Source organism: Crocodylus siamensis, chromosome 9 (assembly GCF_052110815.1).
Source record: "Crocodylus siamensis isolate JL-2025a chromosome 9, ASM5211081v1, whole genome shotgun sequence".
Classification (NCBI taxonomy): domain Eukaryota; kingdom Metazoa; phylum Chordata; order Crocodylia; family Crocodylidae; genus Crocodylus; species Crocodylus siamensis.
The window spans coordinates 7,242,201-7,259,674 of record NC_143403.1 but is presented as its reverse complement, the minus strand read 5'-3'; the positions used below and the strand labels follow the sequence as shown (position 1 = coordinate 7,259,674).

The window sequence follows — 17,474 nt, the reverse complement described above, 5'->3', positions numbered from 1 at the left end:
CGTGGCTGTGTCTAGGAGTGCCTCCCAAAAGCCAGCCCAGGCATGGCTGATGGAGTAGAGTGGGAGCTCTGGCTCCTTCCTGCTCTGTGACCCTGGCCTTTCGGTCCTCAACCCTTCTCGGTTGCTCTGCGGCCCTGACTCAAGGAGACAGCTTCCATTTCAGCTCTTGAGAGAGGAATTTGATCTCTTTTGGGGAAGTTTCAAGGAGCAAAACAATAAATAAAGGCATTTGCTGGGGGAAAGGCCAGCCTGCTTGTCCATCCCTCCATATCCATTGTCATAGTTATCTAATACATAGATATCTCCTGGGTATTACCTGCAATCTCTGCCTTCACTGAAGTGTCATCACAGCTATTCAAGTCTCTGTAGATGGATGCATCTTCTCTGACAAAGGCCACACACGCGAGCTGCACTGTCTCTGCAACCCATTTGTTCCTGCCTGTGTAGGTTAGCTGGGGGGAAGACTGAGGCATATACCACATCATGACAATATGAACACAGAAATATTGCAATAAGCACCATAGCCATCACGGACCTAAAGCCCGCCAATGCTAATTATCTGCTAGTCTCTCAGCTTCTCTCTAGACAAGAAACCGATGGGTTTTAAAATCAAATTACTTAAATGGATGGAAATACCACTTAGCTACAAGTTTAATGCTTCTTAAAATCATATTAGCCGGTCATGTGGCATACTAGCCTCATCCCTCAGTCCACCTAACCTGATTTTAAATTGGATGAAATGTATGTCTCAGTGGAACTTCAACCCTGCTAGCTAATTTGATTTTAAAGCACACTTTCCCCTGAGTTTAAAAAGGCCCCGCAGAGGCATTACATATTTCTGATCTAATTGATCGATTGGAGATTGCTTTTTCACTTTGCTAAATGCAGTTTTGAGCAGGCAACTCCTGCCCAAACTCAAGCTTGCTGGAAATTTTAAAGTAGTGCAGATTTGATCTTAGGTGTGGTGCGTTAAGTACTGCTCCTTTGGGAAGACAGGCTTCAAAAGAGAGAGAAGAGGGAGGGGAGGGAATAGGGCAAAATTCCTTGTATTCAAATCAACTTTAAACCCAGTGGGTTGTAAGTAGGGGATCTGTGAGTCCCCAGAAGCATGCATTAAGCACTGGCAAGGCAAGCTTGTTTAGCTTGGCATTTCACTGAGATAAAGAGGGTGGCAGTGGTAGGTTAGGCACATCGATAACATGCTGCTTTTGTACTAGGAAGAGTAAACATCGGGACCTGATTTTCATCACGTGCCTGTGTAAATCAGAAGTACATCTGCTGGTATCAGCACACATTTCCCATCCACCCTAAGGAGGAAATGCCTAGACCTTAGTATCATGGAAATTATTTGTCTATTGGGTAAAAGATCATTGAAGGATGATAAAATATATAGCACATAAAGTGTCCTTCAGGCCAGGGCTTGCTACGTCGTGCCCCTTCCCCGCTGTCAATCATTATCCAACAGGTTTATGGTTCAGAAGGTGGAGCTGTCAGGCAATAAAAATAGGAGGTCAGAAGAGGAAGCGCTCTAGTATTTATCCCATTGTCAGGGATGATTCAGATAATTCAGCTGTACATTTTGTGATCTTTCACCATGTAACTTACTTATTCCACTCTCCTAAAGGGAGCCCCCTTTCTCTGCCCCACCCCCTTACCCTGTTCATATAACACACACTGCCTTTAGCAACACCTGCTTGCTATAGTGCTGGCTGTGTAGTGCATGCGTCTGCCTTCTCCAGGAGAATGGGCACTTACATCTCTAAAGCTGACACTTCTGTTGCATTGCTCTACTTGAGTGTGACTGCATTTTTTGGAGGAACAGTTTTTTACAAAGCCAGGAAGAAGAAGATGGAGAAAGCAAATACATTTGTCTGTGGGCTCCTGCTACTCTCATTGGAAATCCTCTGTTTTGCTATGCTGAGAAGTTATGCAGGCTTGCTCCTGTTCTCTGGCGCATGTCTCATCTCTTACATTTGCTTACCTGTGCGATCCATGTTACCTGTGGACAACAAAGCTGTGCTGATCACAGGTAAGGGGGAATGGGCAAAGTTTGGGAAGTAAAAACTGGCACTTCTGTCTGACAGATAAGCTGTGCAAGTTCCTATTGTCAGCTCTTCATCACCTGTGCAATGCCATTATTTGGGCAGGTGAGTGGCTTTTGTTTTCTTTTCCAAACTCACCTATCTTTTAGATGCTTTCATTCCTTTTCTCAGATTTTTTTCCAGGTTATAAAATGTTCTGCAGTCATTTAGGAAAACATCCTTTGAGCTATTTCTTTTAGTGCTATATATTTTAAAAATAAATTGTACAAATAGTTTTTTATGCTTCATTGAAAAATCTACGTCAGGTCTCAGCTGGTTTCACTAGTGTTTACTGCTGAAATACGTAGCCTAATCCCTCTGATTTTAATAATTTAAAACTGAGCTTTAAAGGCATAGTCCACTATTGCAACATTTTCAATACATTGTAGGTCAAAACATGACTAACTCTTTAATTACACATTTAAGCTGTACATGATTTAAAAAAGTAGACACTAGATTGATACAATAGAGTAAAATATAGGCGTATGCTGTATGCATTATCTATTAACAACATTATTCATAGATGTTCTTAACACAGGTTAAATGCAATGATACTAAAGAGTTTTGTTAATTTATAAAAGAAACTATGACCTGGTTTCTCTCTTCTGCTTTTTGTGAAATGCTTTTTTTAGCACATTGTTAGTGTAAGCCATCTCGGGCATTGCTAAACTAAGCTTATTTTTTCATCCAGAGCGTTGGCTTGAATTGTTTGGAGTTGTCCATGTCGCTTATCGCTCTGAGAGTTTATACCAAGTGAGGGGCAGTCATTTTAATTTGGATTGACAGATGTCCACACTAGGGCTTCAAAGAAAAAGTTAAGCGACAGCGTCCGCAGCAAGTTTGCCTCCCCCATTTTGGCAGCTCAGCTAAGTTCTGCCCGCTGCATCCAGTCCTTGTTTGTCTGCTCTGATGTACCAAATGAGGATGGATGTAAGCCAAGGGTAGCTAGAAAATACATGCCTGTGGCAGAAGGCAGGAACTTGAATCTGATCAGGCAAAGCAACAGCCTGTGCTTGCACTGAGATAAGTCTCTCGGGAGTTGTTGTTTTTCTTTTCTTAAACTACCTTTTTGCAAGATGCTGGAAGGTAATGTTTCTTTAACAGCCAGCTTTCAGCGTCCCAGGAATCAGCTGTGCTGCGCTCCGTTTAGGTGCTCCCACGCCAATGCTTGATTGTCTTTACCCATAACTGGCTCAACCAGGATCTGTCCCACCTTTTGTCCTCTCTGTTCATTTGAATCACTTATGTGATGATGCAGGGTCTCTTGCCACTCAGTTTTTAGCCCGGTTTTACCTAGTGGAGGCGAGGCCTGAAGCAGAGACTTAATTACCATTGCATTTCTCCTCCCTTTCTGAAACTACTGAGGAAAGTGGCTGGGTGCTGCTGGGTTTCCATGGAGGAGGATGTTAGCTATGCACCCCTTGTCTTTCAGTTTTTAAAAAATGCTTTGCTGTTTCTTTTGGGATGGGTGATGACCTAAATGGCAGTACATACCTCCTTGTGATTCGTTTAGCACGGCAATTGCTGTGAATGCTCCGGTATGTATGCGAACGATACTGCCTTTAGCACAGTCCTGCAACCACTTTCTCATGCGAGTCACTGCAGTCATGTGAATGGCTCCAGTTGATCCACATCTCTCTATTGCTCCTGGCTGCAGGATGGGGCCCCTTTGCTGTATTTAATTAGAAAGTCCTATGTGCACGGAGGATTTTATCACTTTCCCTTTTTTGCCCCCATTATTTTGCCACCGGAGAAACTTTTCTATAGATTCAAAGACCCACATGGTCTGAAATGAGTGACAAAAATACTTAAACTGGGGGAAAGCTCTAAAACAGCAAAAGAAGAGAAGAGTTTTGTATTTTGGCATCTGGCCTTGCTTTCAACATCACAATATCTGATGATAAGTAGGAGTTAATGATGCTAGTAGTGGGATTAGTGGTAGATTTTCCATCTCTTGATGTACTGAAGACTGTCTTGGACGCCTTTGTGGAAAATCTGCTTTAGTCAGACACGAGTTTTAGGGCTCACTAGAGGCACAACTGGAACAAATGCTGTGCTGTGGTAGGCAGCTAGCTCAGATGATCTAATGATCCCTTCTGTCCTTCAAATCTATGAAGCGAGTGGCAAAATTTCTTTTGAGGTCAGAGGCCTGGACATAGGTGAAAGTAATGCTGTATTTCCCCCTCATTGTTACAATCTCTGTCCATCTTTCCTTTGCACTTTACCTTTTCCTTCCTTCAAGGTATGTAGTAAAGGTCAGCTAATAATTAAGATAAGCACAGAGCCATGCACTGCATGTTTATACTTGCACAACAGGCTGGATAGGGTGAGAGGAGATGTGAAAGATGGCACAAAGAGGTTTTACCCTACCTCCACAAAATCCCCGTTTGCCCAAAAGGTTGCAGTTAAAGACCCGATGAAGGGTGTTTGTGCCCAAAAGCTTGCAATTAAAGAATTTCCTTTTCCTCTAGACCAGTGTGGCTACAACCTGGATACTTGTATGCCCTACTGACATTTGCAAAGTTGGTTTCCTTTGGGAATCCCAAGAATGTGTGTGCGTGTTGTGGGGCAGGGGTGAGGGGGGAGATTGTTTGCCTAGGAGATGTGGGAATCAGGTGTTACCTGAAGAGCTCTGATGCATCTTCAGCAAACCAAGGATTTCACAGAGGCCAAAAAGCATTTTGCAAAGGGCTAATTCAGCAAGAGATGTTACCTTCTCGGGCCAGTTGACAGCAGGATTCAGTGCATACCCCCAGTTTATTTCAGCTTGCAATTCACTTTCTTTTCATCCTGAAGGAACACTGCCTAATATAAAGGACCTAGGAGTCCTCAAACAGATAACATACATGTTGAATTACATTGCTCTGCAGGACCTGACTTTGGGGTCTTTGCTATTGTGGAGATTTTAGGATCATGGCCATTGATAATAATGATGCACTTTGCCATTTACATACTACTTGACATAGGCGAATTTCCTCAAGCCTCCAGTGAGGTTGATAAGCAAGGAACACTATTTCCATTTTACGAATGAGGAAACTGATTAAATGATTTCTTCAAGGCCACTGTATGGATTGATGCCAGGACCAAAACTAGGGCGTTTCTTGGACTGTCTTTAGATTTCTAGATCATACTGCATGCTGTTTTAGAAGCCTTTTATCTAATGGATTTCCATTACAGGCAACAGCCTGGCATAACCCATTGATTTCAAAGTACATCATTTCTTTGGAGCAGATGCAGCGTGCACAAATAGCACAGATTTATAATGCAAAACATCCATGGTCAGTTCTCAGGCTGAGCTTGCCATTCAGCATGCAAAGGCTGACTTGCAACCCCTTTAGTACAGCTCCTACCAGCACAGCCTATTTGGCCTCACTTCCTTCTCCGGGTTCTTGTCCTTAAGGCAGTGTTTAACAAGGGAGAAAATGTCTTAGTTTCTCTTTGGCACCAAATTGCTGCTTCTCTTCCTTCCAAAGTCAGTGGAAGTTACTTCAAACACTTTTTCCTTGTTGCCTCCTGCAATGCTCAAGTCCAAGAGGTGATGGAATATGAGAGCGAAGGAAGGGTGGGAGTGGTGAACCCATTTGTGTTTTCTCCAATAAAGTACTTCTTGTCTAATGAATGAGTGGGACTGCACAGCTATAACAACAAACGGACATTAAAGAAGCTGTATTTTGCCTAATGTGTCTTTCCAATTCTGGTGCTTTCAGGAAGCGATTCCGGGATTGGACATGCATTGGCGAAGCACCTGGATAATTTAGGTTTTGTTGTGTTTGCTGGGGTTTTGAACAAAGAAGGACCCGGGGCTGAAGCATTAAAAAGGAGCTGTTCCCAGAGACTTTCTGTCCTGCAGCTGGATATAACCAATCCCACACAAATAAGGGAAGCTTATCTTGCAGTTTCAGAGAAGGTACAAAATGCAGGTATGGTTTCTGTGCCGTTTTCTGCAGGTGGTGCACAGGGATCGGTTTGCAAGGTGCATCCATTGTCTTGGCTGCAGTGTGGTCTGCATGGGATGTGTTGCATATTTCCCTTTCTAAGCCTCTGAGCCATCAGGGCCTGCCTACAATAACATAGCTCCCCGGCTTTGTTTTGGGTGGGCCATCCAAACCAAATTTGGGATATACAGTCTGTATATATTTAAAACAATTCTGTGTCCCCCTTGTAACAGAGCAGTTTATTTACTTTGTCTAATGGCTGGCATTTCCTTGTCTTCTGCAGGATTATGGGGCATTGTTAACAATGCTGGGGTCCTGGGGTTTCTTGCAGACGGTGAACTGCTTCCCATGAGCGTCTACAGGCAGTGTATGGATGTGAATTTCTTTGGGGCTGTGGAGGTATCCAAAACGTTCTTACCTTTACTTCGGAAATCCCAAGGGAGGCTTGTTAATATGTCCAGCATGGCAGGTGAGTTGAACCGAAGCTCCAAATTAATTCCTTTTATGGTGCAGTGCAAATGATGAATAATGGCTGACCTGGAGTAAATTCTTGGACCAGGTTTTGGTCAACATATTGCTTAGCAAAATAATCCTCTGAAATCAATATTTGCTCATTACATCATTATCTACTGTAATGAACTGTCTCTTTTGTTCAGGTGACTGCCTATTGTAGCTAGTCATTAAAGAGTTCAATAAAGATCACTTCTCTAGAAAGCTCTTGTTTTTCTCTCTTGTCCCGAAAGAGACTCATACCAAAATGTAACGTGCTCAGGTCCAGAGTTGCAGATCTGAACCTGATAGTTTCCCCAAGAGACTTAAGTTTCCAAATGGACTGCTAAAATGTGTGCCAGCAGAATAGGAAACAGCTCTTGCCATGTGTGCAGATCCTGTATTTGTGCATGGAGTTGCCTGCGTTGTCCTTTCATGACTGTATTTGAAATGGCAGCTTTGCATCAGCAGTGGTTATGACTCAGGCCTCTATATCTCTAGGGTAATAATGGAGTATGAATGACTTTCAGATGAGTGTGAGAGATCTGTCCAAGAAAATCAAAGGAGAGGATGTTTGGTTGGCACTTCTTAACTTTAGAGCAGAAAAAGCAAATGCTGCAACTGTTATCTACCCCTAGTAAATTTGTTAGATAAGTATTTAAGCTGCTGTGGTGTAACCCTTCTTTCCTAGGATTAAGAACAGATTGTGCAAAGTATACCGTTAAACATTTACATCTTAATTGGTAGGACACATAATACCCTTCCTAGGGAATGGATCCCCGTTTCAGTCTGTACACTTTTCTGCAGTGCTTTCCAGAAAGCCTGCCCTGCCTTCTGCCCCAATGAACAGAGGAAGGAAGACAGTGCCATTAAAGTAGTCTAAACGCTCATGTGAAATAGGCCTTTACGTCATACCCCGAGTCAGCGTAGCCAGCTGGAAGAATCACTAAAGATGGAACCAAAGTTAGGAAATGTCAACTGTCGGGGTGATTTCAGCTGCTTGGAGGCAGACTGGCCCCTACGCTCCAGAGCAGGCCCAGCGGGGGCACGGTGCATTTTATGATCTTTGTTTTTTCCTTACAGCTTTACAGGAGAAAAATACTTTGATTCACAGTCATGAAAAATTTAAAAAGCACCAGCAATGGGAGAGAAGAGAAATTCTGAATTCAGCTAAACAAAGTATTTGACGTCCCAACACCTTAAGTTCATAGTTTAGTGTTTCTTCTGTGATTAAAAAAAGACAGGGTTTGGAGTCTAGAAGTCTGCCAACAGATGGGAAAGGAAACTTGATTTTCAGCAGTCTTGATGTCAGACTAAAAATGGCAACTTTGTTTGTGCACGGTCTGTACGTGTATCCTGCCTAATCTGAATTTAGGCTTCTAAGTCCACTTGCATGATAGATGGAGCTAACAGTCACCTTGAGTTTAAACTGCAAGCTGTTTCAAGAATCTTGGCTTTAATATTTTTGTCTCTTTATGCAGAATGGGTGACTAAAATATCTCACGTCCTTGACTGTTGTTTAAAAAGGAGGAGGGAAAAAAAAAAGTTGTGTGGTAAAGTTATTTGCTGCAGGTCCCCCCTAACTCATGCATGCAGCTGTACTCCGGTAGTCATGTTGAGACAAACACTACCCTGCCTAGCTTGAGCAACTGCTGTTGGCTTTTCAATTTTGTATGCATACATTTGGAACCTGGGTGACAAAGGTGATATACATGTAAATGCTGAGGTACATGGTGAAATTCTGATCAACGTTAGCTGGGTTTGGCTCGGGTACATAATCTGACTGCAATTCTGGCCTCACCGGAGCCAGTAGGAATTTTTGCCACTGATTTCAATTAAACCCATTTTTTATTCTCTCGTTTTGAGGGCGTCTTCACAAGTGGGATAGTGTTTTTTCTCAGGGGCAAGCAGCAGTGGCACATATTTGTGCTGCTGCTAGTTGTCCCTGGGTATGCCTCTGCATGCACACTCTGGTGCATGACAGATTGCCCCCGGTGCGGTAGGGCAGGCTGGGGCCAGCACCTGGGCTAGCCCCAGCCGCCTTACTGGGAGCTCTGGGGCCTCCTGAGGCTGCAACAGTGGTGATTTGGGTGTGCAGAGCCTACTGCTAGTGGGTGTGCGGAGCCTGGTGCTGCCACGTGCACAGATCTCCTAGTGTCAGAAAAACCGCCTCACTGCTACGAGATGCGCTCGTGGAGATGTGCCCCTTTTTGTCCAGCTTTTTTAGCAGATGCATTAAACTTTTCAACAGACTTTTTTTTTCCAGGTCATAATTTCACAAATTTGAACTACAGGCATACCTCGTTTTATTGCGCTTCGCTTTATTGCGCTTCACAGATATTGCGTTTTTTACAAATTGAAGCTTTATGGCCACCCTGCGTCGAGCAAGTCTATCGGCGCCATTTTTCCATCGGTTAGCATTTTTTAGCAATAAAGTATTTTTTAATTAAGGTATGTACATTTTTTTTTAGACATAATGCTATTGCACACTTAATAGACTACAGTATAGTGTAAACGTAACTTTTATATGCACTGGGAAACCAAAAAATTCGTGTGACTCGCTTTATTGCAATATTCGCTTTATTGCGGTGGTCTGGAACCGAACCCGCAATATCTCCGAGGTATGCCTGTATTATGGTTTTCCAATGAAAGAGACCAGCGCTTTGGGAACGGTAAGACCGTCTATTCTTTCATGTGGATGATCACCTAAGATACGCTGGGAAATGAGAACAGGAGTGGAAATAGGGTCCAGCAGCTACTAACTAAGGATTGAGAACTCTTTCAACACATTGATGGCCTGATGGAGGATCCCTAAAGACCAGTTTAAGGCTTGCCATAATGGTTGGTTTAAAAATGTTCACCTTTACCTTGTGTTGGCTGATCTGACCTCCGTTTTCAATGTAACAGCCATAAGATTTAAGACAAGTAGGGTTAAGGAAGCCACCTAAGAACAATGCGTGACAAACTGAGGTCGCCATGTCTGTCTGTGATAACCACAAAGCAAGTTGCCTAGCTGGTATATTGTTTTAAGCAGCAAGGAGCCATGTACACAACATGTTTGCAATTGTGTAAGTTAAAACAGTGTACAAAAGCTGACGTAAGTTACTCCAGAACCTGAAGCGGACAGTCTAGTGGTTAACCTAGAGTAGTCATGGCAGTAGGTGATACTATAGTACTTTGCCACTACGGCTATGTACAGACATTCAAAAAGCCGGAGGCAGAATTGATCTAAGTTACGTGGTTTTCTGTAAGTGGCGTCGTTTAGATCGGTAGTGAACAAAACACACGTTTGCCGTTTGGTTGTGGGGGGGAAGCAGCAAATCTTAGACCTGGTTCTGCCATTTTTAAACCAGTTTACATGTGATGCACTTCTCTTCTGCTAGACCGGTTTTGTGTGCTGAACTTCTGTACAGACTGGCTGCCAATCACTTATACCAGTGAAAGTGTAATGTCTGTACCTGGCCAAGGTGGCAGGGGAACTGGTAATGCTTATTTGTATTGAGCAAATGGCTATTTTAGGGAAAATCCATACTGGATTCTAGTTTGTTGCACTAGTGCAGGGCTGTGCATTGTGTGTTCACTCTTCATTTATGTGCCCAAGCCCTAAGCAAAGAGCTGGGGTCTTTTAGTTCATTCAGCTATACTCTTCTCCCTACTTCACCTCAACAGAAATAATTGCTATTACAGCCTTAATTTTGCCCTACAATCTTCAGTGTTTGTCACCACAGTGTATGCTTTACCTTACGGTTTTTAGTGCCTACGTTTAATGGAATCTGAAGTATTTTGTTGGCAACAGAAACCTCACAAATCAGTTTTACACTTTCAAATCCGGCATCCAGTTTTGTGTTCTCCGTCTATTACAGACACAAATGATAGAAAGCAGGCACCAACATATTTTATGAGCACAATGTTTGCACAGCATGTGTGCTCATGTAGATATCAGGATCCTTATCGCTTATGCCCAGAATTGATTTCTGGCAGAAAATGAAAAGGTTCCCAACCCCTAATAATTTGACCTTGCTGGGGTTCTTAAATGCTCTTGCTTTTACACCTGGCCAGTTTTAGTAAATGCCTTTCCTTTTATTGCAGGGTGTGACTCTGTTAGTAAAATATTAGCTGAGGAGCTGGTGAAATCTCATTTTGCATGGCTTCCTCCTGTGTTCCTCGTGGTAATTTAAATAGATGTGAGGTTAGCCTGACCTCAAAGGAAAGGAATAATCGGTTTAAATGAGGATGACTTAGAATGAATTCACATCTACATGAAAGCAGAATTGTGTAATTTTAAAAGAATATTTTCCCCCCTCTCCCCCGCCTCCCTTGAGGCTAATGTGATTCTGGCCATTGCAGTAAGGAGCTGAGTAGTTGATTTGACTTGAGCAGTTTATATTAAATCTGTTTTGAATCAGTATGTTTTCCTTCAAATGATTGAATTGGCCCTTTAATAACATAATACATAGGAATATAATAATTGAATGGACTGAATGTACCAGCAAGAGTAATTACACAAATTGGGAGAGGGCTGACCTTGATGACTTTACAGGAAAGTGGCTACCCTGTCAACTTCTGCTCGCTGACCCTCTCTTTTGCACTACGGAAAGACTGGCCTGTGGAGACGGAAGTCTCTGGGTGAAGGGAGTTGACGATTTTCTGCCAAAATGTTTTTTTGACCAAAGGAGAGTCCCTTTTCATCCTGAAGGAAACCTGTACAACCTGTTCTCCCCCCCAAAAAAAACCTCCATTATTTTGGTTGAATATTTATTCTTTGGTTTTCAGAACGGTAACACTTTGTAACAGGTTAGCTTCTTTAAGCTTCCATACCCATGAACATTTGCATTTCTTTAGATATTTTTTCTACAGAATACACATGCCCTTTCCCTCTTGCACATGCAATACTCTGTTTTGTTCAATGGATCCATTCTTGTGGCCAGATCAAACTGAAAGACTGCCTTCTGGGGCCGGCAGCCTGGCTCATGAAGTCAATCTTTTGTCTTTCAGACTTCTGGTGTATTGGTGGAATGGTTTCCAGTTGAGCTAAGTTTGGTTTGGCCTAAAAGCGTTGACCAAACCAAACTTTGGTCAACTTTGGCGTACCTCCCATCTCCCCATCAATTATCTCTTTGTTTGTCTTCATACAACTGGAACTGAGACTGTGTAACTTGCGGTAGCTATTATTAGGGGCCTACCTAAATTGTGGTTTCATGGATTTCACGGAAACTGCCCAAAATAGCGTTGTGCTCAGTCACTGGAAAATCCAGCACTGTCTGCGATTTCCTGCAAAATCAACCAAAAAAAAAAAGTGGTAGGTAGGCTGACTGAAGGCACCTTCTGCCAATCAGCGGCAAGGGGCAGGGCTGCTGGAACCCTCCGCCAATCAGCAGAGGGGCAGGGCCACTGTGAAATGCTCATGAAATCAGCTCTACTTGTTGCAAATGGACCATGAAAAACCCGTTGTCTCACCATGACTTGGGTATGCCCCTAGGTATTATATATGACAGGGATTTCAAATCTCCTGATTTTGAACTGTTCTGTTTTTCCCAGCAACAGCTGCAGAACAAAACTCCATTACTTAATTATTTACATCATGTAATGTGTTGCCTGCATGACTGCTGTTTCTGAACCCCAGAAATGCAATACAGTTGACCTTTTTTTTACATTTAAAAAGTAACTCCCGAGCGGATGTTACTGACTTCGGTATTTTTCAGTTATTGCTAACTTTGCTACGTGTGTTGTGTGTGTTTTTTGGAAAACACCATATGATTTCTTTGACTACTTGTGCTTCACTGCACTGAGATCAGCATAATAAAGCCTCGGTAGCCTGGGACAAGCTTGAGTCCAACTTTATCATGTTTATATTACTCCTGCAGGAGGTGTCCCAATGCCGAGGCTCGCTGCCTACAGTGCATCCAAAGCAGCTCTGTCCATGTTTTCTGGAGTTATGAGGCAGGAGCTTTCCAAATGGGGAATTAAAGTGGCGGTAGTTCATCCATCAGGCTTCAGGACATGTAGGTATTTGACATTTCAGCTAGTTTTCCTCCCTCCTCAAGACTTTTCCCTATAGACCAATCTTCTCAAGCAGGAGTTTGAATGATTCTCAGCTGTCATGGTTCCTTCCCATCCTTCACTTTTATTACTCAAATAAAGTCTTAGATTGCAAAAGGTAACAAGAAACTGTAAACGCCCCCTCCACTGACTCTTTTTTTTTGCTTCTAGAGTAGTGGTTTTCAGCCTTTGCTCTGCGTACCCCTCTGGGCCGACAGACTATGACTAAGGGGTCAAAAGTCTGTGAATACCACACTTACAATTCAAAGGGGGCTGCACCTTCATTTGAAATTTTTTAGGGATTTGGCAGTGGAAAAAGGTTGAAAACCATCAGTCTAGATGGACAGTATTTAAGCAAAGATCCTTACTGAGGAATGAGTGAAAGCCTTGGTTTACCTTTCACAGTGTTGGGCACCGTTTCCCTTTGAAATCGGTCAGCCAGTCATTCTGACTGATTCTGATGGCTCTTCTCTCTTGTTTGAACTGCCTTGCCTAGCGTGAAAACCAGAGTTCACTATCAGCTTGACTTTAGTAGAGCTTATGGTTTCCTGACTTGAGAACGTCAAAACTCACCCCCCACAATATCCGCTCCACCCTGTCAAACTGCTTTTCAGGGGCCCTGGTGCTGTGCCACCTGGCACTGTCCTCAGGTGGTCCTAATTTTTATTAAGCAACTGAAGCTTTGTGTCTCCCAACACCCCTTTCAACGCTGAATTCTTTTCCCCATAAAGAATAAAGACTATTTTCTACAGAAGTTTCCATTGCTAATTGATAACCAGTCTGGCTAGAAACCTTTAATATTTAAACACTGTAGAGAGTGGGCTCTCCAGAGCACAGGAAACCACTCTGGAAAGACATCCTGAGGAGGCTGGTATTCCCATTCCCTAGATATTCCTATTCTGGCAGTGAGTTGAAAGCATTCATCCCTAGCACTTTCGCATAGCACAATTGTGTCTACAGCCTTTTTAAAAAAAGATTTGTATACAAGCCTGACTTAGCCAGCTCCATGGAAAACAACTTATTGGAAATGTTCTTAAAAGACTTCATTCCAAAATATCTACCATACTTCACTGTCTTTGTCTATGGTTTGTTAGGAAAGTATAATTTAAAACAGAATGAACTCTTTCTTCCCTCAACCTGTCCTGTGCAGTAGGACACTCTTACTTCATGGTATCGTGTTGTCTTGGGAGTGTAACTTCTGCTGTCATGAGAGAGGTTCTGAGTAAAGTTTTTAAGACCTCTAAGGAGGCGAGGTCCCACACCTGGAGGACCAAATGTCACCATTTGAACGGTTTTTGGGCACTTAAAAATGCAAAGAATGCCCAACTCCCAGTAATTTTGTTTTATGCCTATCCACGATGAGAATACCAGTCGTTGCCTATCTGCACCTTTAGGTGCCTAACTACAATTAGTTGTCTTCCATGAAAGGTAAGGGGAATTAGGCTTCTGAGTGTTTACGTCATTTCTGAGAGCAGAATTTAGCACTTCTCTAATGGACAACGATTGTGTTAGTGAACAGGTTTCCCGATTTGGTCCTTTGGTCCTGGTTTTAAACAAAAAGGTGTCCACTTCACAACCCCGTTACCCTAGTCAATTTTGTTAGGCATCATAACATCCTTGTTAATCTCAGCAGGAAGGACAAGGGCAGACTAGGCCATGGAGAATGAACTAATCTCTACACATAGAGGCAGTTTCTTCAGGTCATGGTTGATATCAGAAATGTTTATGTAACCTTGAGGCTTGCACATATTTGAGTCTGTTGGGTTTTTCCGCCCCCCCCCTCCAAGAATGTGTATAGTGTATCTTGTCTCCTCTTAAGATAGGCATGACAAATCTAGCTGTAATGTAGCCAGATTTTTTGTGTGTGGTTTAATCATTTCAATCAGCAGCAGCTTTTTTGGTTTTGATGCACTTGGGTTACATAGAACAACTGTGTTAAATGGGGGGGGCGGGGAGGATGACAACGTTTGTATTCACCAGTTGAACTGGATTGTCAAAGTAATGTACAGTGCTGCGTTACTCACCTCCCAGGTTGTTGTTCCAGGCATACAAGGCACACCCGAGCTGTGGGATAAGCAAGAAAAGCACCTGATGGAGAATCTCATGCCGGACGTGAAGACAGATTACGGTGAAGACTACATTCTAGCACTGAAAAATTTCCTGCTGCACATGCCTAGCTTTTGTGGCTCTGATCTCTCCCCGCTACTAGATGATGTTCTTGATGCCTTATTGGCAAAGAGTCCACACGGTTTATATACTCCGGGCAAAAACGCCTACTTAGCTCTGTGTATCTTTTGCTACTTTCCTCTCTGGTTTTACGACTTTTTCATCGGTAAATCACTGTGTGTCAAGATTTTACCTAGAGCTTTGAGGGCATCGGAGTCTAAAAGCAAGAACACATAGGCGCTTGGAAACACGAGTCGGTATTTTAAATTCTACTGTGAGTTAATGAAGTGCTGTGTTAGGAAGTTTGCTTAACATGGCCCTTTGCTTATTAAATTACATTTATGATGCTGCATGAATGGGAGTGAAGTGTAGTTTTGAAGATTTTAATTTATTTTAAAATTCATGAAAAGTGGTGGACGGACAGCACTGGGAAGTAAATGCCTCCAAATACACACTGCCTTGACACTAGCAATGCAAGCTTCTCGCACACTGCCTGCCTTTTCCAGGTTTCTCTCTGGGGAAACAAGGGGCTACTTCAGTCTCCATGTGCATTCAGTCCATCACCCTTTGGCTGGGGCTACGTACAGGCATTCAAAAAGCCCAAAGCAGAATTAATTTAAGCTGCGTGGTTTAGTTTAGGTAGGTAGCGAACAGAGCACACATTTGCAGTCTGGTGGGGGTGCAAACCTTAGGCCGGGTTTCGCCATTTTTAACCAATCTACGTGTGCCAAACTTCTGTTCTGCTGTGGGTATAGACCGGTGTCTGATCACTTAGTGGTAAAAGTGTCATGTCTGTACCTGGCTTGAGTGTCTTTCATCCTACCAGCAAAAGCAGAGCAAAGTGGATTAAGGATCCACAAAATATCCCAAAGTACTATTGGTATGTCGTGATCCATCCTGACATTCCCAGACAGGGGAATAAAACCCCACCTCATACATTAGCAATCTCTCAATGTGGCTTCTGAAACGGTGAAGCCCGTAGAGATGGACCACCTACCTGGTACTGCCCTGCGCTCTGACACAGCTGAGCGGAGAGAGGCTCCGATTTTCTAAGGAACCCACGCGATGGGCATGTTTATCATGAGAGCTGAACATTTCGGTCTGTCTAACCCAATGGCTGGTTTTCAGTGAACAAAGCCTAGAATTGGAGCATGCATAAATTGGAGCATGCATGGGTGTAAATCTGTATAGTGGGATGATACCTGGTTCTGTTTGGGTGCTTCTCTAGAAGTTACAAGAAGATAAGACCTGTGCTCCTAAATGATTTGATAGCCCACGTTGTATAATAGCTATAGAACCGGTAGTGCTCAGATTAAAAAAACCCCCAACAATTATGTGACACAGTACTTATTGCATGAGCCTGCTAAAAACACCTGCACTGCCTTTCAGTTTTGCTATGTTACTTGCCTGTAAGCAACTGCGTATTTTTTTCTCCACTTTGAATTCCTAGGCAGAGGTAGGCTTTGCTTTTCTGCATAGCATGGCCAGTGGGTTTGGTGCTTTCCAGACATTCCACATTTTTTTTTCCTTGAAGGATTTAAGGTCTAAGTAGGCGCCCTATTTTTTTTTTCTTTCTCTTTTAATAACAATGTGGTTAGGAAGTTTTAACAGATGTATGCTTTGATGCACCACCCAAGATGAGGCAATAATCATGATAACACTAATTTTATTTGAGTCTTGGAGATGCATCATGCAGCTAGATAATCAACTCTTTCCATTTAGCAGGTTGTTGAAGTGGAGATGTTCTTCTCACTTCTCACTTTGATGCTTGCTGAGTTTTTTTAACATTCAAATTGGAACATAGAGAGCTTTTAAAAGCTGGGGAGAGATGCGAGCCAGCTGTTCACCAAATAAACGTATTTAGCTATCAAAATGGATTTTTAAGTTTGTGATGACAACAGTCCCTTCAAATTGGTTATTATGTTTTTTAGCTTCCTAGGAAAGCTGATTTATGTAGAAAGCTAACTTTAATAAAGCCTGTGGCTTCTAGTGAGCTAGGGAACACAAATGTCTCTCTCATTGACATCTATTCTTGAGCACAACTTTTCTAATGTTTGCAAACAACGTGGCGACAAAAGGATTTGCCTCAATGAACTGCCTGGAAGGAAGGAGCTTGGAGCTGCAAGGATGGAAAAAAGGATCGGCAACTTCAGACTACAGCATGGGCAAAGAGAATTTTTTTTAAGCTACTATTTCTATAAAATCTCACACCAGTCAGGTTAAAATATGTGTATGGTGTGAATGTGGTTAAATGCTGGTTGAAGAGGAGAGCTTCTGAATGTCATGGGTATGTCCAGTCATTAGAAAACGTACAAAATGTGGTATTACAAATTGTTGTATATTTATTACTAAACAATCTCTTGGGAGCCGCCTGAGACTTCTACTTTCTTTCTATTCTGATGAGTAGACTTCCACTCTCACTGAATATGAATGGTTGGACTGAAGATATGTACAATTACTGAATAAATTGAGTGAATGAAAAAAGAATAATAAAGTCACTTGTCTTTCCAAGGCTCACTTTTCCTTGGTTAACTCTTCCATCTTTACAGAAAACTTGACTGATGGCAACCATGGGACACTTTTCACTCTAGATGGTTATTCAAAGTGCTTTCCAGACTTCATAGTACACTTGCAGCTCTCTATGCACTTAATGGTCCTGCTCTTGCTTTATTGAATTTCATGGGAGACTTGCCAAAGTTTTAGTGAAAGTAGGAGTGGTTCTTCCATAAATCACGTCATCCATGATTAGAAGAGTAGTAATTTT

The 17,474-nt window shown here is 42.6% G+C and overlaps 1 protein-coding gene across 3 annotated transcripts; it reads left to right on the top strand.

Annotated features, from left to right (window-relative positions):
• Positions 1 to 1,530: 1,530 nt before the first annotated feature.
• On the top strand, positions 1,531 to 17,223 carry HSD17B2 (hydroxysteroid 17-beta dehydrogenase 2). 3 transcript variants are annotated; one of them, XM_090063005.1, is made up of 5 exons: positions 1,531 to 2,029; positions 5,789 to 6,001; positions 6,348 to 6,485; positions 12,370 to 12,507; positions 14,589 to 17,223. In XM_090063005.1, exons 1-5 carry the CDS (start codon positions 1,744 to 1,746, stop codon positions 14,945 to 14,947), a joined length of 1,134 nt encoding a protein of 377 aa, XP_089919131.1. In that variant the 5' UTR covers positions 1,531 to 1,743; the 3' UTR covers positions 14,948 to 17,223. The 3 variants fall into 3 exon arrangements, with proteins under 3 accessions (XP_089919131.1, XP_089919132.1, XP_089919130.1); XM_090063004.1 differs by having other exon boundaries at positions 1,532 to 2,029; positions 6,300 to 6,485; XM_090063006.1 differs by lacking the exon at positions 5,789 to 6,001 and having other exon boundaries at positions 6,300 to 6,485.
• Positions 17,224 to 17,474: the final 251 nt, after the last annotated feature.

What these genes read in the sequence shown, in the direction of transcription:
- HSD17B2 (XM_090063004.1), top strand. Translation starts at nt 1,744, where the DNA reads ATGGGCACTTACATCTCTAAAGCTGACACTTCTGTTGCATTGCTCTAC. An exon ending in CAAAGCTGTGCTGATCACAG is followed by an intron (nt 2,030 to 5,788) that starts GTAAGGGGGAAT and finishes TGGTGCTTTCAG; the next exon opens with GAAGCGATTCCGGGATTGGA. An exon ending in AGAGAAGGTACAAAATGCAG is followed by an intron (nt 6,002 to 6,299) that starts GTATGGTTTCTG and finishes TGTCTTCTGCAG; the next exon opens with GATTATGGGGCATTGTTAAC.